This window comes from Larus michahellis, chromosome 2, assembly GCF_964199755.1.
Source record: "Larus michahellis chromosome 2, bLarMic1.1, whole genome shotgun sequence".
Taxonomy (NCBI): Eukaryota; Metazoa; Chordata; class Aves; order Charadriiformes; family Laridae; genus Larus; species Larus michahellis.
In genome coordinates this window covers 146,025,088-146,052,869 of record NC_133897.1, presented here as the reverse complement: position 1 = coordinate 146,052,869, position 27,782 = coordinate 146,025,088, and the positions used below count along the sequence as shown (strand labels likewise).

Sequence of the window (27,782 nt, the reverse complement as noted above, 5' to 3'; positions counted from 1 at the left end):
GCTACTAATATCTATTCAAGAAGTTATAAGTGTACATTCAGAAGAACAGAAAAGCAAGTGACAGAGGTATTTCCTCTCAAATTCTCTATAGCAATGAAGTGCCACATAGCTTTTTCAGGCATATTTACCTACTTTGACAAGAAATAAATCTATTTGTTTATAGCCAGTAACTTGTCCACATTCTCATTGAAGTCATTGCCCAAATCAACCTAGGAACTGTTCTTCATCCACTGCACCTGCTGCTTCGAATTAAGGACAGTGCAAAGTGAAAATGGGCCTTTAATATAACCCTGGGAGAAGACTCTGGAGAAAGGCTGGGAGCTACTTTAAATGCAGACTTCCCCTATGCAACATTATGTTTTGCATAGAAAGCAAGATAATGATTTTAGATCCACTATTCCTTGCCTCCTCAGAGGACTCTGACGAAGTTTGAGCATGGGGAAAATAACTAGTAATAACTAGCACGTTATAGCAGATTTTTACTGTTTATTCACAAGCAAACAATCTCTGCAGAATACATTCAGGGGACTCTCACATGAATAGCTGTTTTTTACATTTACCGTGGATTCCTAGTGGGACCCTCCGGCTGCCTACTGTCTTGCAAGAAAGAATTCCTTAACTCTGAGTACATTGCTAGGAAGATCTGATCTCTTCTAACTTCAGAGTTTCACCCTATGTATCATATGCTCCAGTTCTTCTCCTAAAAAACACAGCTGTCTTGGAGACAATCATGACTTTTGACATAACTGGGGCCCATCCCACAAAGCAACTTGAAGATCAAGATAAGGAGCACAGACTGGATCCAATAATAATGTAGGAGCCAGTGGTGTCTGTAGAGCACAGGAGTGATGTAGCTTCTCTTCCCTTTTAATGATATCTAACAGACCTCTAACTTTCATTAAAATCTGCAAAAGGAACTCACGATGTCTGGCAACTTCTGCTAGAATTGCTTAAAGCCTCAAATATCATCAGTTTTGGACTTACCCCAGCTCTGAAAGGGACTATATAGTTGGGGGTGTTTTATCCCTAAGGAAGGTCAAAACCTCATGAAATCTGAGGAAAACACGGGGGATGCAGTAGAGTAGAAAAGTGAGCATCAGACCTCAGACTTATTACTGAAATATTAGCCAAACTAGCGAGACTTGGAGGAATCAGAGTGAAAGTTAAAAGGGAAAGGTTAGGTTCCCTGAAATGTAGAAGATCCGGGCTGGGAAAAAACGAAGGAAGGAAGGAGCTTTAAGTTAAGCCGAACAGTTGGAGGGACACCATCAATAGCTGATAAATCCAAATCCTTGGTGTACTATAGCTGTTTTCATAACATGAAAAAGTTGAACAATTTTTAATTATAGCCTGTAGTAGCTTAATTAATATTAAAATTCTTTCTAAATGGAAATAAGCATTATATAACTATCTGCTATTACAAAAATAATTTCTTTTAGGTATATATATATATTTAATTGTGTTAAATAATTCAAATGGGCAATTACTGCATCTCTCACTATACTTAATTAGCAAAAGAAAAATGGAGAATTTTATTGATGTGAATGTGAAAGAAATACAATCCTTTTAAAACTATTTATTTTCATTTAACTGAACTGCCTTGCCATACTAAAAAAACATTTTGCAGAGGTTAAATAAAGTATTTCATGGCAACCGCTGCTTCTTAGTGCCTGTGTAACAAGAAACATGAGCCAGGCGAAGTTGTGCAAGTTGGTTTTCTTTCCCAGTAAGAGAATGTGGTATCTAAGACCTTGTCCTAACTCATTTTATCCCCAAGAGTAAGTCAAGTAAGTCAAGTATGAACTAATGCCTGGAGGGAAGTCCCTGACTCCAGAAGTATGGATTATTTCACATTTATCTTACAATCTGCTCTCAGAGTTCTTAAAATTCACTAACTTGGCAAGTTGGGAATTATCATGAGAAATGAAATAATTTCATAACTATGAAGTCATCTAGCATTCCATGAATATGACACTTGGAGGGTTTGTCCATGCTTGGGCATTATTCTGACCTTTGGATAATAAGCTGTTAGATAGATTTGCATGGAAACAATTAGAAAAGTGCCATAGCATAACAGGGACAACCTGATGTCTTAATTGAGTCGTCATTTTCATTTCAAGGATTTGTATTCATCACTGAAAAAATTTACACAACTACATTTGTAATAATATTTGAACAAACATTTCGTTTGATCTAAAACGACAAAGGATTGTGCTGTTTAGACTGTTTAGATGCCTTTCTGAAGCATGCTAAACTTAGTGATTTGTATTTAACATTAACCAAATGAACAAGGCTTGTAGATGGATGCCAAGATTCTCTGACCTTTTTAAAAAAAATTTGCTTCTATCTCAACAGTGTGTGGAAAGCCTGTGCTTCCATATGTTTTCAGTGAAATTACCTCAGTGCTATTTTTTTGTCTCTAAATTTCCCAGCAAGACATGGCTGTTGAAAAACAGTGAAAGAACAGAAATATTCTTGAAATTATTCCAAGGGCTGGGACAAGGGAGGTATAACCCCCCTACTAGAAGAGCCTGTTGGCCAGCAACATGGTTGAGTCAGGAGGAGCTGTTAGCTTCCCCATCTCCTGGGACATGGGAATCCAACATGACACTTCTGACTGTTTATCAGCCCAATTCTTCAGAGAATCTGAATCTGATCAGAGCAAAACAGAATGGGGAAACCCTTTGACATCACCAACTTTCAGCTGAAGAACGAATATCTGAAAAATGAATCTGAAGTTCCTACTGTCACCTCATCCACTTCCTAATGTGTGATTTGGTTTTCTGCTGGACTTTTCCATCCTGCACTTTTATTTTTCATTTAATAAGAAACTTACATAGTGGCTGCAAAAATGGAATGTTTTGCACAGCTCAAGTCTGTGACCGAAAGGACAAGCTAACGATCAATTTTAATATTTAAGTTCTCCGGGTGTCCAATGGCCAATGCCATATATTGTGCTGGTGGTCTTCAGTAGCTTGGCTGCAACTGACAGAAAGTATCAGTAACATGCTGCAATTTTAACTCTTCTACTTTTCACTTTGCTTGAAATAACACTCATTTGCAAAACTCTTTCCAGTTTGCACCATTATCAGAAGTACGCAATTATCAGAAATACACCATTAGCAGAACTATCTAGAAAGATGGTCAAAAAGAGGATTCTCTCAACTGAGTGATTTTATATAAGTAAGCAGAAAATGGATGAGAAAGGTTGTTAGGAGGAAAGCTAGTTCTGGTTTTATTTATATTTGCTTTAAGCATTTCCTTCTTTTTCCATGTGTTTATGAAGAGGTTTAAATTATTTTTTGGGTGGTTGCTACAAAAGCAAGTGATAATTGGTTATGAAATATGTGTGACATTTTGCTAGCTTTCTACAAGCCTGGTTGTTCTTTCTCCCGCACATCTCCTTATGTCAATCGTAACCCAAGTGCGAGTACTGTCACCTGATGAGTGGGGATCCTGTCTTGCAATCTGACACTTGCCCAACCACACAGAGCAGTCACCCATTTGGGCTGCTGGCCCATGGGCTCAGGCATCACAGGCGTTTTGGTTTTATGAGAAAACATATGTCTTTTTGGGAAATGTGACAAGGGAGGTACAGTATTTCAGCGTCTCTAAGTCTCCAAAAGTCCCCCCTGTGCACTATTACACCAGCATACACCGTTTATAACAACTCCTCTGTCACTGGGGTGAGATGGTCCTTTATTAGCCTGCGTTCCTCTTAACTTATGGCTTGACTTCAGTGCCAACTGCAACTGTTTACTCTGGTTAAATTTGCTCTGCATATATTACAGCATTCATGTAAAATTCAGTCGTTTTGCATATCCACCAACTGACATATGAATGAAAAACACAGTAAATTTGCCATCTCTGCTTCCCAGTGAAAACTTGAAACTTGTCAGCAGTGAAAGCGAGCCCAGCTCCCATTCAGAATTACCATCCGAAGTTCACCTTGACATGCTAATGCCGGTATTTTCCAAGTTAGGAACCCCTATTCACTACACTTCTCCTAGGATCTGTAAAAATTTTAGTAACTGTTCAGCACAGAACTGCTGCCCAGCAAGTGGGGTGGCACAGGTCTCCAGTCTCCCGCTCAGTAGGAGCTGGGTATATATCAAAAAGAGAGAAGAAATGGCTTTGCTGTGTCATAACCACTCTTTTTTTTTTAGATTTAAATTCTTGTCCTATCTTGAATCAAGATGCAAAGTCCATTTTTCACCACCACTCAAGAAAAGCAACAACATGGTTTCATTGAAATACTTCCTGTTGATAATTTTAAAATATTTTATTTCAGTTTCAGTGTTTATCCTTAAAAAAACCACCCAAGAAACAGAAACTGCATTATTTAAACTATATAAGTGGGGTGTTTCTGACAATTTCAAATCTTTCCTAATGCAAGCACATGCTGAGTTGAGAGATTTGTCCAGTTTGACCCTGTTCTGCAAACAATTTCAGTGAACAGATGCTTCTGGTAAAAACAATTCATTAAAAAAATTCCCCAAACCTCTAATGTACATCACAAAAAACAGACACTGATCGCTTAGTTATAAAAACCTGGCAAGCGATCTTCTTTTGCCTTTTTTCAGAAGCTTTGGTTTCCACAACCACTTGGTTTTACAGAAAGCGATCGTGCACATCCAGTTCTACCCTCGAGTAATTTTCTAAACACTTCTGGCTTTCCTCACTCTTTGTTTACCTTTTCTCTCTGATGCAGCCCCAGCGTGTGGCTCCTGAAGGAACTGGAGCATTAGAGACAGTTGAGCCCATAGAGAAAATTGAAGAACCAATGCAGAAAGCCACCAGTCAGCTTTAGCACTTGCTGCATTCGAAGGGCTGTTTCTGACGTACCTGTGGGGACTTGTGAGAGCGCCAGCTGTACTGGTGACTGTGGAGACTAGCCAGCAAAATATTTTCATCAGTATCCACCTGGCCAAACCGCAGTGTCTCTTGTGTGTCATTACAGATCACAAAATGGCTGAAGACCAACTCCTCTGCCCCAGGGCATTGGTTCTGAAAGGAAAGGGATATGAAAGCCAGTAAGCGTCAGATTAATTGCAAGACATTTGGCAGCTGCCTGCCTAGTGGCGACTGTTACAAGACAGAAATGCTTCAAGATCTCTTGCCATTAGCTTTGGTCTCATAGTACTCTACTCTCTGCAAAAACTAGTGTTTGGGTTGACAAAATATATCCTAAGACTTGACATATTTTAATTTTTGTTTCTGTAATGCAAATCTTAAAGATTTAAAACTAACTTTCATAAAAGACTTCAACAAAATTAAATTCAGTTAGAAACGACACGTCACATAGGACAGGTGGGGCAATACAGGCTGAGCGAAAAGGCATGGAGAGGCTTCTGCATGGTTGACAGCTGATCTCTCAGGCCCACAGGCTGCAATTCCTCTTCCCCAGCTGCTGCTTCTACTTTGAAATGTTGCTGTGGGTCAGCACCAGAAGACTCTCTCTCTCCTGATACCACAACACTTAAAAAACAACTAAAGAAAAAGCAGGAGACACGAGGAGAGTATTTCCACAGCTCCACAAGGATAGTTTGAAAATGCATCATGCCATTTCACAGGAAAACAGGAAAAATCAAAAACTATCATGGGTTTTAAAAATATTTTAGATTTTACAATATTTTTTCTCCTGGTTGCAGCATCCTTCTATCCTCTCTTTCTGCTTTTCATCTGACTGCTTGTCACTCTGTTGACACGATGAGACTATACGATAGTCATAAAAATTACCAGAGCTACAGGTCTTCCGCCCCTGAAGGCACGAACTATAATCCCCTATACGGGAGAGGTCAAAGTGTGACTGAGAATTTGATTTGGAGATCATCTCTCATATATTTCTGTCCTAGTCATCACTGGGCTGGCACCTTCCACTTACAAGCAACTATCTAGCAACCATAACGATTACTCCAAGAAAGCAACATTTGGATAGTCTTCATGCAATTTAATGGGTATAACAAAAAATTTATCTTCTTGTGCTTTTCGTTACCTCTTTTTGACCCATCTTTCCTAGCGCACACACTTCTGACAATGCTTTATTGTTGGTTGGTTCCCTTCTCTCTACAATATAGTCCAGCTGCTCTTTTCTCATCCTTTCTTCCCATGACGTTTTCTCAAACTTATGGGACCTCCATGGTCTTTGGAGCTGATTCTGTTTCCCCTCCCTGCTTTCTCAGAGGACCTTTTAAACAGACATAACAAAGCTAGCACCTCTTCTGTCTAAGATCATATGGGTCTCTAGTTTGATAACAATGTGCCTGGAAGCCTGCAGAAATTCAGAGATCAAACAAGAGAGAGAAAAATATTTCTTCATAGATCCTTATGGATCCTTAGTTATACGTGAAAAACCTTTTAGTACATTGCTTGTAGCACACTGCTGGGTGATACACCTGGAACAGATTTTCCGAAAAGCGAAGTGTGCAAGGTATGTCCAATTTAGCATCCTTGAATGCGTGTTCACTACTGTTTATTCACTTCAGAAGAACCTGAGGTGCAGGTTGCAATTCCTTTTGTGTCTCACTGTCAGAATGTTTGTGCAAAAAGTTATTCACCCTAGGAATATTTAAGCATGGGAATATTTAGATTAAAGCTTCTCTTGAAATCTCACAAATTCTTCTGCAAAAGACGAGGTATCTTCTGTGAAACAAGAGTCAGGTGAGCATAATCAAATCTCACTTTTTGAAAGTCGTAAAACTCATTACAGAGCAATATGTCTGTATCACATTCAGTAGCAGATCTGGGTATGCTAAAGGCTGACATTTACAGCGTCACTTCAGAGTGCAGAGTTTATTTTGGCATTTTCTAGTGGTGGATCTATGACTTTTTACTGTCAAGCTGCCATACCCACATACCCATAAGTCTACCACAAATATATATATTTTCCTGTTACAGCTTTGCAAAATGTTGGCTTTTTTTTTTTTTTTTTAAAAAAAGGGAGGATTTACTATCCATAGAGCTCAGCATGTTGTTATAGTCAAACCTAGACATAACCCCAGGGGACTTTAAGAAAATTTTTTACTCCAATACATTTTCTTGCTGACCAGAAGATGACGAACTTCCTTCTTTTTACCTGGCTATTACTGTCAAACTCAGACTGTAACACAGACTGTAGATTCTTGCATTTTCTGAAGGGAAACGGGAATCTAGCAACCTTCAATTTTTTTTGTCTTGAGTTTTTGGCATTCATAGAACTCCTAAATTGTACTGGGGGAATATTATCCCATCGGGAATTATTAATAGCCTTGCACACATTTTGGTACTGATGAATGACTACCATCAATCATTAGTCTTACATGCTAGATTTGCTACTAGAATACACCGCTTTTAACAGCAAGCTTCAGCTAAGCAAAAGAGGTATTTTAAGCTCAATTTCAGAACAGTTCCAAAGTTTTAACCAAGGGAACACCAAGATTTGCAAAATAAGGAGTTGCTCCATGCTGCCAGGCTTAGGAGAGAGCTACTGATGCCTCAAGTCTTGATAATAACAACTGACTGAAGGATCATCAAGGAAGCTTAGGGATGCTTTAGCTCAGTATGGCAACTACGCACTGTATGGCCAATATTCTAGGTGACTCTTACGCTCCTTGCAGTAAATGCAGGAGATTTTTCCCAGAGTACCACCCATGCTTCTTGGTCCCTGGGGAGCAGCAGCAGCTCCCTGCACCCTTCACAGGGAACTGGATCCCAAATTTCCTGCTGAAGTCTGAAAATAGAAGCTTCTAAGCCAAGCAGAAAGGGACCAAAAGAAATAAAAAAAATCAGCAAAAGGACGGAGTGAGGAAATCTTGATTGATAAAAGAGAGTGTAGAGAAACCAGACATAATAAAAACAAACAGAACCAGGCCATTTGTGTGGCAGCGATGATGAAGGGCTGAATGATGACTCTAGGAGCTGAAAACACCTAAGTGTGGATTAGGAAAAAATTCCCTCTCTGAATTAAAACAGCAAATCAAAGAATCAGCAAAAGATCAACAGCCTGAATCAGATACAGATTAGGGTCAGTTCCTGGGGGACAATTTCCTGCCCCTCTTTAGATCATTTTTCAGCTGTTCTTTTCTCTCAGAGAGGCCTGGAAAGTGTTTCTCCTTTATTGGGCTTTCAAATATTTTGTGAATTCTATTCAGAGAGGGGAAAAACATCCCACATAATACTAGTCACCAGGCTTTCCCTGTTTCAGGACTTTCTGCTCACATCTCAGCTCACAGCTATTTCAAAGCAAAGATCTGGAAAAAAAAACTCATAAAAGCCTAGGCCTCTTTATATGCACAAAGTTATTTTCTGTGTGCTGCACAAGCTACCGAAGACCTCTGCAAACCTCCTCTCTCTCACACACACACACGTACATACTCTCTCTCTAGTACTGCTTAATGTTTTTTGGACAAAAAGTCTTTGAGGGAGATAAGAAAATGCTAAAGTTCCTCTAACAGAAAAGAATATTTTCCTTCTGATTGTTTAAACTTCATTCTCATGGCAGTATCCTGACATGATGAGCTAGAAAGTTAAACTGAAGTTACGTGCAAATTTTCTGTACCCTTTTCCTTTGTTCTTCATGCTTGTGGTAGAAAGATGGGGAAACTACTGTGACCACAGATGTCATTTTGACTGATCCCAGCTCATTAACAAAACTCATGCAATTGCCAACAGAAAGGTTAAGCACCACACGGACCTTGAGGAAAAGAAGTTCTAATAGTTTAAAACAGGTTTAAAACAGGAGCAGCTTTTTGTAACTTCTGAGGGGTTTAGGAAAACATTTGCAGTGTGAGACCACAAAGGAATAGTTTTTTTTCCCAGGAATACTCACTTAGTACCATACCTGGGGAGCTGTTTTCTCAGCTGACCCCGTGTCTCTAGGTATCACAAAGCACTAATGCAATAAAACAATTTGTGAAGGTCTAAACGCCCAAATAAAGGGCACCACTACCACCCCTCTGGTATACTCACAGGAGACATGCATTTTCTATCTCACCTGATACTCTCTGTGCTATTATTAAATAATAAAACTAAATTAATAACAATCTTGAAGTTCCCTGCCCAGTTATTTGATTACCAAAACCATTACTTCAGCTTTGCATTTAGATGTGCACTAGGCTGTTACTGCTTGTATTTTAACAGGGATTTCAGATTAGACAGTGAAATATGTCAAAAGGGGAAACTCTCTTTAAAAAGTGCTAATCCTCTCAGATTTTCAGCATGTGATTTAGAAGTATAAAGCAAGTTGTAGGCCTAGTGTTTTTTAGGCTTAATCTACTTTCAAAATGTTCATCATTACTTAAACAAAAAAAAATAATCAGTCCAAATCTAGGAAAGAAAGACACCGACAGAGGCTTCTGTTAATCCTGAACTCTTGACCTAAAGGTGCAGGGCCAAATTGTTTCATGCTTCATCTGTCTGTCCACTGACTACAACATCACTTGTTTCAGATAGTAATCCAGTAAAAAAATATGTGGAGAATTCAAATAACCTTTCCTGCTTATTAAATTCATGCTTCTAGTTGGCAGCATTTATTTTATATTTCGTGTGAACACAAAACATCAAACAATGCTCATCGTTGGGAAATTCATTCCCTCCCCATGCAGTGCGTGCCACCTCCCCAGTCTGGAGGTAAAGCCACATACAAAACATCTTGGTAACAATTAATTTAATAAGCCGTTTTGAACCCACTTGTGTGTTAACTTTCCCCTAATTTCAAAGCGGTGCAAGTTTTTAATCTCAAATACTCAGGGCTAGATACCCACCACATCAGAACATGGTGGCAAGTACCCTTGACATGAGAGGAAACGAGAAAATTACAGCAACAATTACAGAAGTATATCCTCCTGTGGCTCATGTTAACATTGCCAAATCCATGTATAAATCAGTACCAACTATTCATAGAATGTACCTGTCAGCAATATACTATGCGACATATGGCTCTACTTAATCAAATATACAATTCCATTTTTTCAACTCAGAATATTCCTTCAAGGCACAGAGTAGTCAGTCAGTCATTCACACTGTGATGTGGTTTAAAACATTTAAATATTTATGCACCATATTTTATTTATATGTATAGCTATGTCTGAGAGATCTTTTTTTTTCTTTCCATCCTAAGAGGAAACTGACCTTTCTGAAGCCCATTTTGCAGTAGTTGCCACACATGTCTTAGATGAGGGACTAGTACTAAGTCAGAAATATTTTGGGTTTAAACAGCCTACCAAGGGCTCTCTTGTACTTTCTATGTTTGTTTTTTATTAAAAGCATTGTTCAAAATATGACAAAAAACAGAAATTGGAGCTACAAAGATTTTTGTTCACATTGATATTTGAGCCAGCTGTAAAGATTTAAATCACACTAGATCTTGTTTTATGAATGTCCTTTTGCAACAAGAAAACCATGGAATGCCCTTAAAAAAGAATTTTTTGATATAAAACAGATGTTTTATCCTTTTTTGGGGGCTTTGTTATTGTAGTGCCATGATAGGTAATTAATTCCCAGGCTCCACATAGGTCTTCAGGCAGATGAAGAGAATGATTTGATTTCAAGGCTATAGTGGAGTAAGGGAATTACAGGCCTTCGAGGGGTCATTGCAGAAGCAAGGTTCCTTACGCCGGGACTGGCTTCAACCATTAATGCTGCTTGCACAGAATTGTAATGTGAAACTAGTGTTGAACTTCAATAAGGACAGAAGTAGTAGCTGGAAGCAATATGCTCTACTGCTCAGACTGAGCTGTACTTACATATCATGCATCACTCACCTTTTCATATATTAACGGAACATCACGCATTTCAAGACCAAGATTCCGATTATTCTAATATAAATCCATGTAGTTTCACTGAAACTCAAGCAGTTCTGACTATAGTTACCTTTACATATAGCATTCATTCTCTCCTAATTTTCATTGCTATCATGGAATTAATGTTCATTAGTAAATACACTTTTAGTGTAAATTAGCTTTTGTATCTTGGAATATTTGTAATGAATGCAGTTGGTATTCTAATTTGCTATTAAATGAATCACAATAGCTACATTTTTTTCTCCGTATTGTATTTGCATACCTGCTGCCAAGCTTGAATTGCTGTATTTAGAGAATGAAGGGCATATTGGCCAAAGTTGATGAAAATGGGATCCACCATTATCGTGCAGTCCAATAGCCTTCCTACTGTGCTGCTGGAAATAGCAATCTGTCCCCAGACTTTGAAAGGTCTCACAACACTCTGCATAGTCACGTTTCGGCACTCCAACAGTTTACAGTCGGCTTGAGTTGAGAACTGGATCTCCTGGAACATTGACTCATCGTTCCATTGACGAAGATATACATGAGGCTCATCAAAGGAAATTATCATGTATTCTAGTTCAGATGGCATGTTCTTATCAGATAAAAATGGTTGAAGAAATTTTGGTGGTGCTGAAAAGTAAAAGAACAAGACTAGAACATCACCATTGCCACATTCTGTATGTTTTTGTAAATTGTGTTTTAACTGCTTGTACATATGATGAAAACAAGTAAAATTCATAAAAGAGCTGACATTTCTGAAATCTGAAATTAATCCTGTTCACACTGTTTATTAGATGTAAAATAGAACTGTAATTAGTAGCAGCTGCAAACAAGAAGTATCTGCAAACCAAAATCTTTTCACGGTAAATAGACCAGCCGGCCAAACTGCTCTGCCTACACACTGCACAATACTTCAGGTTGCCACCTATTTGGAGCAGAAACCATATTTCTGTGAGAATTTTTGCTACAGTATAAGTATATGATATTCCAGGCATAGCACATTACAAATACAATAAAAATTAGCAATATAATATTTGCTGACATGTGACTGTGCAGGCTAACAGGCTCCACAATGAAAATTGTCTTTGCTGCAGTTACAGAGGGTTCAAGACCACAAACCCACTGAGATGCGGCATATTGCCCCATAATACTAGAAATTAAACAAAACAGTATCATGAGACTAAAGCATGAGAAATAGATCACAAAAAAGATTTTATCGCGTTCGCTGAAGTCTCAGCCCTGCAAAGCGCTGAGCACTGTGGCAGCAGACACTGCAAGGCACGTACACCACTTGTGTAACATTAAGCATGCGAGTATTTCCATTGATGTTATTATTTATGTTGCTGGAACTACTCACATGCTTAAAATTAGCATATGCTCAAGTGCTCTACAGCTTTGGAACCAAAACACTCATCACTTTCCAGGATCAAGCCCTATTACGCTACAAAAGCATAATGGATACAATAAGTTTTGTGCTTCCTTCGCGTACAACATCGCACAATGGAGCCCCAAAACTTAAGGCCTTTAGGTGCTGTAAAAAGAGCAACAGCAGCATCAGCATAAACTCAGTCGCTGTTGAAAAATGAAACAGCTGGGTTTGATTTTAATCCCATTTTTGCTTTTTCCAGTATGTGTAATTTTAAAGATCGAGCATCTGGAATTGGAGTGTAATAGTGAGGAAGATTGTGTACTGATAGAGGTAGCCGATAGACAAGAAATTTACTAGATGTTGAGTGTCAGTCTTAGTATGATTTGATAATAAATATATTATAATACTTGCAGAAACATAAAAACTACTCACAAAAAGAGCTGTCCCTGTCAAAATTATCTAAGATATTTGCTCATCTTCCATGGAAAGCATTCCTGGCATTTGAAAATCAGACAATAATCTAAAGATCTCTTGGAATGTATTTGCCATTAATGCAATGACAGAGAGCACTGAACAAAAACAGATGTAGCTCCAAAAGTGATCATAATTGAAATAGCAGTTAAATCTGCAGTTCTCAGAGCTCTTCCAAGGAATTCTTACTAAGGGGGTTGCAAAATCTCCAAATATTTTAATAGTACTGTTAATATGCTGGAAAATTTAAAAGATCAAATTCATTCACTAAGATGGCTCAAAACTGAAGTGGCACCTGCTGTCACTAATCAGACTCCGAAAACCGGATGGCTTCTACAGTTACCCATTCCGGAGGGAGGAAGGGGGGGATCAGCCAGCCCCACTGCCTACCGTATGTACTTTCTCAACACACAGAAGTCATCAGTTTTACCCTGAAGTCTGTACCACCAGTGGCTGTTGGTGATAATTTATTTCAAGAATGCCTGGTTGAATAAGGAAATGGGGACTACAGACAGCCAAACCAGCAATTAATCAGCATGTATGAACTATACATGCTTTCATTATTCTACATAAAGGAGTACATACCTGTGCCTAGTTGATCGAGATGATGGCAGAGGTGGACTTCCAAATAAGTAACTTGGATCAACACACTTAGCGATGGCACAAACCAAGGAGTAAAACAGGAGTCAACCCTGGTACAGGCTGCTAATGCGGTGGGCGTTACAAGCTGATCGCACGCACTTTGTGAGCCAGATTCACTTTCCGAGCTGCAGAAGGTAGATAACAAAGCGGTAGTTCATCAGTTCCAGGATTTTATCCCTTAATAGTAAGACATGACCATGTGCCACGTTGGTTTTCTGGCACGGTCAATGCCATTGTTTTCTTTTAACTGTTAATGTTAGCGTATGTACTTTTTCCAAGCAGAACATACCAGACAAGATTGCAATCCAACAACGCTTTTACCGCACTGCGCTTTCAATTTACAAACTGAAACACCTGAACCACAGATGCAAACCACATTTACAGAAATAAAACCTAAATATATCAGGTATCTTTAATTGTTGAAATAGCTAAACAGAGTACATTACCATTATTAAAATGATAAGAATGAGTTGAAAGTTTATCTGGTCAAGATAATGATTTTTTTTCATTTTATTTTTACGGAAACCAACACACAACCATCAAACTACTACGCACAAACCCTGTCCATTTAAGCTTTCTTTCCTTCGTCCTTCGCATTCTACAGCCATCATTTCATAAGAATCTCCAAGTGTTACAAGCTCAGCCTGGAGCCTTTTACTAGCACCTATTACAACATTTTAACTGTACATTTAAGATGCCACCCCACTGATATTGTTTTTTTGCTAGCCATACTCCTGATGCCATGAATTTCCAAGCATTATCTTTCAGTCTCTTGAGAGAAACTAACACTACATCACAATTCTATAGGTTGCTAAGACACCACTTTAGTACAAATAAACTTTCTAATTTAATCCAAATCTACCCTTTATGTTCCTTATTCTCACTCCCTTTGCAGTTTGGCACTGAAGAGTTCTAGTTTAAAAACATAGATTTGATTCAAGAAAACTAAGTCCACGTCCTCAGTCCAATACTGCTTTTATTTTTAAAATAAAATTTAACGAAGGATTAACTAATGCCAACTTACTGTTTTTGTCAGAAAGTAATTAGCTTTTATAAAGCACTGTGAATAGATTTTCATTGACATTTTAAAGATATTTTAAATTCAAACACAAGTTTAAATTCAAATATTGGCTTTCAAAGCAACATGTCTCATGCCTTTAGAATCAAGTTTTTCATCGCTCCATGTGTGTTACTGAAAAATTATGCACAAATATAGTAGGTACTCTAAATTTTCAGCTGCAAATGTGTAGAATTCCATGGATAGGTAAATTTATCAGTATTATTTTGTGTTACAGCAACTAGCTAGTATGGTATTTATTTATGGAGCTTAAATCCAACTTTAGATTTGTGGACATAAATCAAAATACTTGTGTAGCAGTAAAATCCCACTAAAATTAGCTAATTATCAAAGAGTCAAGACAGGATATCAAGAATGGATTAGGTCAGTGAAGCATGAAAGACAGATCACTTAAATCAGATTTTTAGCTGCTTTCCTGTGATTTGCCTCTTCAAATTGCCTGTTTACATTTCAAAAATGGTCTTGTAGGTCTTTTGAGAACTTTGGAAATAAAATTTGTATTCACAGGATAGAACATCTATGGGAGTAGACTAGAGTCAGAGAAATGGGTGGCTTTTCTTTGTTCTGCCACGGATATTCCTTAGACTGTTGGAACAAAGCATGGAAGTAAATCCAAAAGCCACCAAAATTCATATGCTGATTTAGACCACTAAATACTTCTGAATTTGTGAAACTGATTACTTCTCTCAGAATAACTGTCAATATTTTAAGATTTTTTTTTTTTCTTATCGCATTTTGATTAGAAACAGAATTTCACGGACATATGGAATTAAAATAGAAAAAGGGTAGAGGGGTGTAAATAAATATTAACCAAACTATGAGAAACTTTAAAAAAAAATAATTACACTTTGATATTCTGAATTAAGACTTAGTTTGTACAAACAACCATAACACTAACTGCAGTAAAAAGAAAGGACATTTATTTCTGAAATTTGAGGTTTATTTGGAAATTATAAATTTATTTTCCTCAGAAACCTATTCCTTGAGTCACCTATCAGTGACTCAGCATTTTCATTTCCTTAGATATGTTTTGTTTGAGATAGATGTTTTCATAAAATAAAAAAAACAAAATACCCCCTCCAAGTTATTATTTAGTCAAATTTTATATATCTGCTTTTTATTTATTGAGCATTTAGTGTGATGGGACCTTAGTCATTTCTCATTCCTAACCACAATGGTTACGGGGCAACGTGACATGCTTGATGCAGGAGGAAACGCGGCAGGGGCTTCACATCAGGGAAATAAAGCATTTAGCCGTACTTTGCTCTGATATTTCTGCCCCACAAGCAGCAGATCAAGTGGAGGTAATATTCTGGAACTCAAGATGTTGGGAACAAAAAGACTGAAAACTACCTTTTGTTTCCTCATGGAGAGTCACCTTAGAAACCAAAAAGGCTGAAAGGATTCCCTAGCAAACTTCAGAGTCCAACCACATGCTTAAAATACTAACCAGAGAGAAATGGCAAATGAGGGTGGGACAATGTTGCTCCCTGGGACAGAACTGGCCTTGCAACCTCTCCCATGGCAGGGAGGGACAAGGGCTGGCAGGGGAGGACTGAAAGGAGCAGGACAGTGTGGGCTAAACCACGTTTTAGAAGGGAAAGTCACTCTACAGAGAGAAGATCACCTTCTAGAAATAATCTGAAAAGAAATGCAACACGGATTCTTTCATCACTGTTTTACTGTCTGATCAGACTTTGTTCAAGTGTTGTTTTATCTGTGAAGGGATCCATTTGATTTTTCTCAACTAGAAACCCTATCCAGAATTATAGCCCCCATGTTGTTATGAAAATACAAATACAGTAACAGTATAAATCAGTTACAGTACAAAATATACTAAGAGCAGCATCCAAATTACTATAGTATTATCTTAAAAAAGAACTGTAATAAGAGATCATAATATCGAGTGAACAGTTTTTAAAGGGGGACTTGTAGTCCTTACAATCACTACCATGACCCTCCGATTTTAAATTAAATCCCACTAAAACTTTTTGCCTAGGCAGACTTCCGTCAGACCTTTAGCACTGCTACTTTCTCCTTTTACCTTGCATAGAGCACAGAAATAAAAGACACGGTCCTTCATCACATGCTGTGCACAAACAGAACACAACGCAGTGTTAGCTGGAAACCCAGGAAACTTTCTATTAAGTCTTGGTGAACAATAGTAGAAGCAGTAATATCGTAGAGGTAGATATGATTATGAAATCAAAACTTGTGCATCAAATGAATACAATATCAAAAAATCCCACATTCTCTTGGCTGCTTTGGAGCTACACAATGCAGTGTGGACTCTCCAAAACTCTTCAGCCAGGGAGAAAAGGAATCACTAGCTTCTACTGCTTTGTGTTTGGCACAACATGCTGAGGGATGGGTGTAGCAAAACCAGAGGAAATTCTAAATAAAACTGACCCGACTTTAATACCAGAAATTTCTTTTTTTCTTTTTTTTTCTTTTTAAACTCTGTGAAATATGAGAATTTTTAAAATGGAAAATACCTACGTTCTAAGTCATTATATATTATAAAGCGTGATAGTTTCACATCATGCAAAGCAGTTCAAGTTAAATACACGGCAACTGGGAACAATGACTTAACAGTGACCTGCATTATTCTTGTTATTTTAAGAGTGGAATATTTAAACCAAAACTGCCATTTGTGATGAAACTGCAACATGGGAAAATATCCACTGGGAAGAAGAAAGAGACCACTTAACTCATTTAATTTATGACTCAAATGCTGGTCTGAACCCAAATTGTTAGAGGTCAAAATCCAGTACATCATCTACTTTGAATAAAAGCTAAAACAATTAGCAAGAAACATGATCATGATTCCTCGCTTTAATTTTTAAAAAGTAGCAATTTAAGGCTTATTTAAAAGTTTTTGTACTTGTTTCATGGTTTGTATCTTAAGGCATTTTCAATTACTATTTCGCATTAGTATGTCAGTAATTATAAAAATACTGTTTACATTACACAGGAGATGCACAAATATATAAAACATCTTGTAACGTAACCCATTTAAACAGAGAATGATGAACCCTCCCAAGCAGACCAGGGAGGGGGGTTAGTGTCTTACCACCCAAACAGAGCTTTAAAGAAAAGTAATTTTGATTATAATTTGCTAGTCCTGCAACATGAAAATGCAACCTATAAAAATAACTTGTTCTAGGATAATTTCCTTTTAATCCCCCATTTTAAGGTTTTCTGTAAACAGTCATTTTTGCCATATATGATTTGTTCCATAACACTGAAGGGGATCCTAAAGCATTTCACTTAGGACTTCAGATTTGTTCATTCATTGAATAAACATTCATAAATGTTCATTCAAACCTTATTCATTCATTGAATAATGAATGGTCCACAAAATTCTTAAAAACAAACAACATACACATATATACTATGTCCTTAACCAGACAGCCCCTTGATGTTTACATTTCTAAATATTTCCTGATCAATGTCAGAAAGAGCTTGCATATCACGGGATTTGGATCATGACATCTTTGCATATTCCCATATTCATTATCTGTTGATACGCTTCAGCCTGCCGGCCACTGCTCAACACATCACACATCATCTCACAAACATTTTTGTTTTCATGTCACATGAGCCACCTAAGTTTTATACTTTAAAACTAGTATTAGGAATCAGTAATAAAGTACTTACGGGATCAGCTCTCTGGTGTTAATGATTAGCATATCATAGAGGTTACCACAACCCCCCTCTCCCCCCGCAGAATTTGAAGGAAAAAATATTATCATTGAGCAGCAGCTGCATGCAAATGGCAGCTGTTAGAGTCTGACCCAAAATACAAGATCAAACTAAGAAAATAAACTTCAACAAGACTAAGCGGTTTTATACTTTACAATTAATAGTGAATTAAATTTGCTAATCAGTCATACAGTTACAGCATGTCAATGCTATAATGTCAAATCACCACGAGTCTCCAGGAAAACCAAGATTCAACTTTTATACTGTCTTCACTTCTTGCTCTCGTTCGCAGATACCCTCAACCTTGAAGTTCCCTGGTCTAACACTTGGCACCAGCTTTAAGCACAGCTCCTTCTGGCTCTTCTCACAAGTCTAAAATCCCATGGTAAACACTTGCTTTAGGAACAAGCCTAACATTGAAATTTACCACGGCAAGGCAGTCTCTCTCTCAAAACCCAAAATAGTTCGGGATTTTTTGGTCAAGTGGAATCCAGAATATATTTTAGGGTGCTCGGTCACAAGAAAATACCCATACTACTAGCAATATGTTTGTTTGATGAAGATAAAGCCAGTTTCAGCAAAGTTACTGCCAATATGGACTTCCTATCCTACTAGGGATCTAGAAAGGTTGGCTTTCTCTGCAGGTTCACCATATCTGTCACCATCTCCTAAACCAGACTTCCCTTTAACAGAACATGATCCTTTAGGGCTTAACTGTTACCTCTGAATTGTTCTGCAGCTGTAACTATATGTATTTCAGTACTGGTGAACTGTCTCAAAACCTCCAGGAGAGTAACATGTGACTGGCATGATTTGCCCTGTCTCAAAGAAGACGACCGCGTGCCTCAAACACCTGATGTTGAGGTCAAAGCCTCATCTCTGAGGAACAGCTGCTCTTTTTCCCACCCATTAAATTTCCCTGTGAAGGATCACCCCAGGATGGTCAGGACTACTTCTTCCACACCAGTCCTTCCTGCAGTCATCCTTAAGAAAGATTGCAGTACAGCCTTGTTTGAAGCCAGTGTAAAGAGAGATCAGTTTGAATTTCTATCTGAAACTGTGGCTGTGAATATAATCTTTTCCCTTCTCTGATTGAAATCAGAGGTTTTCCTCATGTATCCCTCAGGCTTCTGGCTGGAGTTCACCCTGACGTACATGAATCTTTAACTTTCCAGCCTACTGTTCACGTCGGTGTAAACTACACCTCTTAAAACTATTATAAATTCCTTAGGCCACCAAAAGTACCAGGACTAGTGACTGCAGTCTCCATGCATGTGCCTAAGGAGCTGGCAGTTCATAACACCTCCCCTCGACTTCCCTCTTTCTCTTCTGTTTATTAACCTTCAAAATACTTCAGTAGTGTGGTGCATATTTTTTGCTGCCTTCTTTCCTTTCCTGCTATCCCTATTCCGTGAACTACTAACGCTTTGGTTTAATTCCTGTTCTTTCGGTTGTAGTTTCTGGTTTAGCTGTAGGCGTACACACACAATCTGGAGGACGTAGTGCTTCTAATACCATTGCTATTGACAGAGCAATTGTCTTTCTTGGAATCTTCTGGTACCTCAAGGCCATTAGGATATTTCTATCCCTTTATAACTTGGCACACTGATACCACTGAGGATGGTCACTATTGTGGAGCAGGCCTGCAGCCTCCCAGGTGAAAACTCATGAGTTTAGACCTTCTAGGCAGGTGAATACATGTCATGCTTTAAAATGTTTCTGATGTTAATCACAGTCCAAACTGGTTTTATATTCTTTTTTCAGTATTTGTATTTCATTTTAACCCCAGCCTCCTTCTGATTGATTACTACTCATTAGCTTACCGGGGCTCCCTGAATGAAACACTGCATATAGTGATGAGCCCTATTTGAGCAGAAAACAATAAACATGGTTACAGTGCCAAATGCCTTGATGAAAAAAATCTACTAAATTTCACTGCTTCATTTTCAGTTCCCACCGAGTTCACATTTCTGTGGTGTTAAGCTGACCAGGAAGGCAATTTTGCCAAGGTCCCACATTCAGAGGAATTAACCTTGTCTAAAACACTTAACTTCTCAATGATGAAAATGCATTCTTTCACAATTAACATCAAGAAATCATTTCCAACCTGATACTATTAATGGAAACCAGATGTTTAATTTTCTTCATTGATTTTGTTAGCCATGTTCGTATTTCCTGATTTCTCTGAATTCTGTAGCTTCACGTAACATATATGTGGATGCCACAGACTCGTTCAAGCATTTGTTCATACAAAGGCAGCAACAATCAGAAAATACCATTGATCCAACAGAGTCATTCTGGGTTTTCAGCCCTAACTATAAAATGTTAAGAAGGTCTTTGAAAGCAGCTCCACTGCTGTTTGTGGAGAGAACTTGTGCTCATTTCTTTTGACTCTACATATTAACCAAAACCGAATGAGTACAAATAGAGTGGATATCTGTCATTGCACATTGTTTCCAGCTGTAAACATAATGAAAAATGTATCCCCAGTGTTTGAAAATGCCGATTAAATTTTTTTACTGTTAGCATAGTAAGCAAGCTGTGTGAATAATAAAGTAATGCTCTTGAAGTGCTAAAGTTTTGTTTAATATATTTAAAATAGACACTTCACTTGGCTTCTTTTAGTCATTGACTTGCACCCAGGACAGAATAAAGGCGATGTACGGGGGGCGCACGGAAGAAGAATATTTACCACTATGTTATACGATGGATTGCACCTCAGTCTTCTTTTGTTCATTAGCTAATTTTACTGCCTTGTGCAGCTAAGAGGTTTCAGGATGCAGCCTGTTTGTCTTCACTTTTCAGTAATCCTTGCGTTCAGAAAATTGATGAATATGATGCTGCCAGGCTCCCTGTAAATCTAAGATAGAGCTCTTTTTGTGCACACTCCATGCTCTTGCATGAAGGTGAACTACAGTGTGAAGCTCATTTAAGACCAGCGACTCTTACCGCTTATGAAAACAGTAACTTATTTCCTAAATCTCTTGAAAAAGATCTCTCAAGAGTGTAGCGTTAGATTTCTGTTTTTCCCTCCTCCTTTAAAATTACCTTTGGTCATCAGCCACATTCTGATTGCTGTTCAGGACTATCCTCCACAGATCGGAGGCTATGAGCTCTTTCTGATCCTTCACAAGGTTGATACTGGGCAGCTGTAGTTCACAGACTTTGCTTTCTGAGAGACTGAATTCCCGGAATGCAACAAATGATTTCTGAAGCTCATCCCAGTACTCCAAGCTGCAAGGAATCTGTGATAAAAGGGAGAAGGCATAATTACTTTATGCTTGATTGCAAATATAATGGGATATACTGTACATGCCGAAAGTGCAAAACTAACTAAGCTAAATAAAAGTGAGCTGTCATACAGAAAATCAGAATTGTAACTGTTACTCAGGTTGCGTGCTGTCTTGATTTAAGTTAAAATGTTTTTAGAAAGTCATTGCAGTATAACACTTCAAACTTTCTCTTACTAGGTTCAGAAATAGCTACTTGTTCCACAGTACCCAAGAATAACAATGACAATTCAACTAATTGTTATTTGTATAGCCAAAAGCCAACAGCCAAAAAATCCACCAGATGTCATCACACCATGGTATCAAGGACATGCTAATCATCATTAAATTTTTTTTTGGCTTGAACTAGCTCTTTTAATTTTATTACATAACAAAATATCATTTTATTAATTATTTTATGGTCATAGTAAAATGATCAAAGATGCAAAGTAAAAATGATTATGGGCAGCATAATGTCTTGCGGTGGGCCAACACATGACTAAAAATCCTGGTACAAATCATGAAGTACTTGTAAACACAGGATCAATTCAGGCAACTCTGATTCTGAGAACCCAAACCCAATAAATACATAATAGCTTTTGTTTAATCACATCCTAATTTTAAGTCTGTAAATAACCCACTTGGATTATTCCTGGATGCATCACTGAATTGGAGAGAATGTTATTAAAGATGTTTCTAAAGACAACAGAAAACAAATTTTTAATAAAAGCATAGATTTTAAAGGAGTGTGTCTTAGGCCTCCTTTTATTTTTTTTTGGATAATAGCATGAAAGTGAATGAGAATATGAATTTAAAACAAACGAAAACTCAGTAAGATATGAAAATTTTAGAATTAAAATACAGAAATCCACAGTTATGGTACTTGTACATGCTCAAGAAATACTAAAAGTCAAGTTGACATAAAGCAAATAGTAAAAAACCAGGTGTGTATGTGCTACTACCTTTTTTATCCCTGTGTGTCTGTGTATAGACGTACACATATAAATAACCAGGAAAAAAGTAAGAATGTGGCAGAGATGCAAGTAGATCTAGGGACAGCTAGAAAAAGCTCCGTAAGTACTCCTCCTTTTTACTCGGTAAGGACTACGATGCACGTGCAGGTGACAGCAGGCGGATTAATTCACAGGAATGAAGGTTAAGAAGGAAAATTCAGGGAGCTCAGTAGTTCGGTCTTGGGAGGGGAAGGGAATGTAAATAATCACCAAAGAATTCTGGAAAAATTAACATGTGGAACCACCTGAAACATGGATTTTTACTACATTTGTCAAGTCACAATGATACCTGAAGGTTGAAAAAAGCAACCACAATCACTAAATTTTTTTTAGGTCAGGATGGAGGGGGGAAAAAAAAAAAAAAGAAAACGAAAAAAGTATCTGATAACTTCCAGCAAAACTCTGATGCCACTAACGTATATCACAGAGTAGGATAGCAATATCGAACAGGAGTGCGGATTTAATTTCAAAGACTAGATTCTGAGAAAAATTGATTGATTTAACATCAAAATGCACACATCATATACATAAAGATAGCAATACATTTATTTATAAGCTACAATTCAATTAGAAATGGTGAAGGTATGTAAATGTCAGCTGGAAAATTATGATGAGGTATGATGATGCCTGGAAAAAGTAAATGCCATCCTGAGAGACATCAGGTGAGATATTTCCAAAAGCGAGGGACAAATATTAATCAACTTGTATAGGACACCAGTGGGGCCTCATCTGGAGCATGGCACACATTTCCAATTGTTCATGTTAAAACTGTATTAACTCACACTGGGATCGTGCAGAGTTGAGGACCAAAAGAAGGAAAACAAAAGGAACATGATTGCTCTACCCAGACACTTCAGGAGAGCAACAGTTAGAGAAACAGAGAGGAAATGGACTATGGAAACTATGGGTCAAAACTGAGTTGCTCTGTGAATAAAGTGTAAGGCTAGAAACCCGAACAGAAAAAGGTAGGGTGGTTAAGGACAGCTTGATTTGCTAATAAAATGGAGATAGTAACAAGCATTGCCTCGGTGGGAGCAAGCTGGGCTTGATGACCCAGGAGACATCTTTCTTTGTTCTGTGTCGTTTACTCTCCAATGGTGCTGTGCACAACAGCAGCAATATAAAATATTACATTATGGTGTTTGTAGCCATATTTCAAAGTCACACTATATTTACTCTTTTTGCTCTTAGTGTCACTATGGAGTTTTAGATTTCTTCAAACCTTCTCAGTGCTGAATTATTTTAACCTTTACTGCCTGTGGACAAACACTCAAAATTACAATACCACAGCAATGTTCCTACCCTTCAATTATGGCTATATTCAAGGAAATCCCCTATGTTAACGATGAACACATAAACAGCAACTTCCACAATTCACCATCTTTCATACTACATTGTGGAGTCATTCATGCTCACGAACTTCTTTTCTAAACCTCCACAGTCTCCATAAACATTTGATTTTATTAAAAATATTGCAACATTTGACATATTTCCTACAGCACAAAGTCTTGGAATTATATAATTACAAAAGGATCTGTATCATTTCTGAAAAAAGGTTGCAGACTTTCATGGTTGGACATGTACTTCTACCTACAGCAGTATTTATTTCTGCATATTTTTAAATCTCAGTCCTTAAAAAACCTTGAGATTTTTTAGGAACCTGACTCAATATGTTTGAATTCTTGGTTTCGTCCTGTGCTTCCTATTGCCTATCAACACCTAAATTATCTTTTCCTGTCAATGTTGCTGAGTAACACATGAGCACCAAAAGTCTCGTAAAGCTATCCTACTATTTATAGATATTTCTTTTAGATTACATCTCACAACAAAACTTTTTTTTAATATGCAAGTCTCCCTAATGAGAATCTTATAAAATTGGATCAGAATGGCTTGTAGTGGGCATTTTAAGAGTCTGAGCAAGGTGATGAATTCTATTTCCATTGTGATTAATGAGCTGGAAGAACAAGTTAAAGAGCACAATAAAAGAATTTCCTAAGTGGCACTACAATACAAAAACCGTACGACTATCACTAAGGCTAGAAGAAAGTAATATGGAGAGACTGAAAATAAAGACTGAAAAAAAGGGCAGAGTGAAACTTGAGAGAAAGCCAAAACAGATTTCATATGTATTGTTTAAAAACAAAGAAACAAACAAACAAAAAAGAGTAGGTACACTGGACTCAGCAGTATGAGTAGCCAGAAAGAACATATCACCTAACAATTAAAGCAGGCTGGTAAGCACATTAAAGATTATTCCTCTTTATTTTTGCTCAGGATTTTTCTCCTAACTGTGTTTTAATATGTCAAGAAATCTACCAGAGCAAGAGACACTATGTTTCAAGACGCCACCGGCACATTAGAAGTAAAAAGTCAAGGACATACTTTATGTGATTGCCTATACGAAATACAGCTCATGCTTTGAGACTGCCCAAACTGTAAGCTTTCTAGTTTGAAGCTTGCAAAAGACTTAGTTGACTTAGAATCTTTGATTCCTACATATCTAGCTTTATTTGTTCTAGGGGGTTTATTACTAATGCGTGATCTGGATAAGTTTAAGGAAAGATGGTAGCTTTGGGCAATGTTAGCTGCCAAAAATAATAGTTGTGAAAGCCTGGAAATGGGCTATAATGCCAGAATTGAGTCATAGGCAGTGGGAATAAGTGAATTAGCTGCAACAAAAAATTCCCCATATGTAGAATTAAATATGGTACTTTTACCTTAAAATATTTGAATAAAACCTAAGCCGTAATTCAGATAATTGTTACCTCTCAGAAAATGTGACCGCTAGTGCTGTCTCTATAAAACTAAACAGTAATGAAGCATATCTAACCACAAACTTCTTTGCTAACAACAAGCATGTTTCTTCAACAGACACTTCTCCATAGCTTTTTGTCTTTTTTCCTAGCTCTCAAAGAAAGTTTTAATTGCATTGATTTTATTCACCTGTAAAATGCAAAAAGTACCAATACAGCCCTTGTCACTTAGTGATTTAACTATGATTTAACTGTGGGCTCAGATTCATCCAAGAATCTCCAAGTTCTGTTTTGCAAGAAAACCACGTACTGTGGCACAAAGACCTATTTAGAAGGATGATTATGGCAATAGAGAGCAAACCAGCAGTCAAATCGTTTTCTTTCAGCAGTATTAACAACACAGATCAGAAGCAGAAGTGAAAAAGCTTAATGAAAAGAGCCTAAACTCTAAGTACTTATAACGAAAACTGTTAGTAAGATAAATAAGTTTAAAACAAAAGCAGCTAATTTGAAGCTTCCTTCTTTTTCTCCTTACTGCTATGGACTATAGACACGGGAGACCTGAAAATTGTGTGGCACTGTTCTGATGAAGAATGACAATGGTGTATTAACAAATTCTGATAGGAAAGAAAGCAGCTGCCTCTGAGTGACAGTTCCAGTCCTGCCCCCTGCAAGTACAGGACACAAAGAAACAACTCAGCCAAAATAGTTGCCTTGGAGCAGAAATCTTTTGAATTAGGAACGTGCGGATTCAAGTTCTCTGAACCTCTTGTTTCGCTCTATTTTAAGAAAAAATCTTCACATATATTACACTAAGATACACATTATAAGAATCACCTCTGTGAACATATTATCAACTCCTTACAAATACCTTGTCTCAATTTGAGCAGAGATGAAACCTCTATCATAATACTTTTCCCCAAAAAAGAAAAACGGCAAACAAAAAGAAACTCGAAACCCCCCTTAAAAGCTGCATCCTTCAATTCATTTCCTGCAGGCTTGTTAACCTATCAGCAAGACAGTATTAATAACCAACATGAAGTATTCCCACTAATGTACTACAATGTGAGAGATCATGTTTTTTCTTATTCATCATATATTGTGTCCCACCTTATCTGCACCAGAATCATTTAATTCCCATTTAGAAACTAGGGGTCAAGAAATGCTACAGAATCTGTTAACGCTGCGTTACACATTAATATTTTCACCCATGTGTTGTGCACCCTATTGACCACATGGATACTCCTTATTCCCACTTAAAGTTATGTGAAATAATAAGAAACAACGGGAGAGAAATGACTGTTGATCCATATGTGCTTTTAAAAGGCTTTCATGATCACATGCTTCTAGATGTTCCTGTGACCTGATGTTATCCTCCCCGCTTTAGACTACTTTTCTAATTTGGACTTGAAAAGCCTTGAGTGCACACCACTTATCTCTAGGTACGTTCTATAGCTGAGCTCTCCAGCTGAGCAGAGGGCCACCACCGATGCACTTCCACAAGCTGTCACGTTACCATAAATGATCAGACCTATTGTTCACTGTACATATTGTCATAATGCCGACAGGTCTCAGACGCAGACGTCATTGCTATTTAGGGCAGAAATAATTAAAATATCTCAATTTCTTAGCGAATCTCATCTTTTTCACAGACACCTTTTTCTGTCTGTAGGAAAAAGCTACAGCCACCTTTTTCTGCTTTGAGGTTGCCGAATGAAGGGTGTATAAAAGTATTATTGTTGTATTACTTAAATAATGGAACATATAATTTTTAAACTCAATACAAAAAATAGACCTTTAACTATCCACATGTAGATCTCTTAGGCTGCAAAATACATCTTGTTCAGATGAGAAAGAAAGAAAGGTATTAACAGCTGGGTTACAGAAGAATGTGCTAATGTTGCTTTCAGCGACGCTTCCTTTTGATTCATGTTTTTGCTAGAAAATAGGCTTCTACAGAATAAAAGTTCATTTCTTGAATCTCAGTCCCTCAGATGGTGGGCGCTTCCTTTTGGAAATGAAGTTATGCTTGTTCCAGAAACAACTACTGTACAAGAAAATGCACACAGAAGACAGGAAGCGTGTGTGTGTTTTATCTTCTCCGAGCAGGGCCACCTAAGTGAAGCAGAAGCAGAATACAATACAAACTAGCACTTTGTGTCAGACGCCAACCCATGCTGAGATTTTAACTCCAGCTTCCTGAGCATGAATAAACTGATTGCTCTGTAATCAAGCTATTCTGTTATTAGGATATTTTACTGTTTTAGGGCCAACTGCCTTAAAAATACAATTTTCCCATTAGGTGAACACAAGTCACAGTAGTAGGAAATAAAAAGCTTTATTCGGATTTTTATTAGGGAAAAATTCTTGGCAATAAATACCAAGTGCATTACTTTTAAATTTGATTTTGAAGTATTATTTATACAAAAATAGCAAAAAAAGCCTTGCAGAAAAATATATTACGTAGAAAATATACTGAAAAGAAAATTAATATTTAACAGCGTAAAACCTCTGTAATATGCCTGTTCGCATGACACACACAATCCAATCTGACCAGTGGAACAACATTTTGGACAAATGTCAGACACCTCAACATCCACAGTCCTGTTTATCTTACGTGATTGACATTGTGAAATCGTGCTACAAACAAAACTGCCCGTTGGATAACATTTTTTTAGCCTTCCTCAGGGCTAAGATTGTACCATATCAGTGTGGAAAACAG

General features: G+C 37.5%; 1 protein-coding gene across 5 annotated transcripts in view; it reads right to left on the bottom strand.

Annotated features, from left to right (window-relative positions):
* VPS13B (vacuolar protein sorting 13 homolog B) overlaps positions 1 to 27,782 on the bottom strand; it is a 479,916-nt gene that overhangs the window by 43,412 nt on the left and 408,722 nt on the right. For all 5 annotated transcript variants that reach the window (XM_074577514.1, XM_074577516.1, XM_074577511.1 and 2 more), the window contains 4 exons: positions 21,074 to 21,270; positions 13,186 to 13,367; positions 11,041 to 11,390; positions 4,846 to 5,007 (listed from right to left, as the gene is read on the bottom strand). In XM_074577514.1, the coding sequence (XP_074433615.1) occupies positions 4,846 to 5,007; positions 11,041 to 11,390; positions 13,186 to 13,367; positions 21,074 to 21,270 (891 nt within the window). The remainder of the gene's footprint in view (positions 1 to 4,845; positions 5,008 to 11,040; positions 11,391 to 13,185; positions 13,368 to 21,073; positions 21,271 to 27,782) is intronic.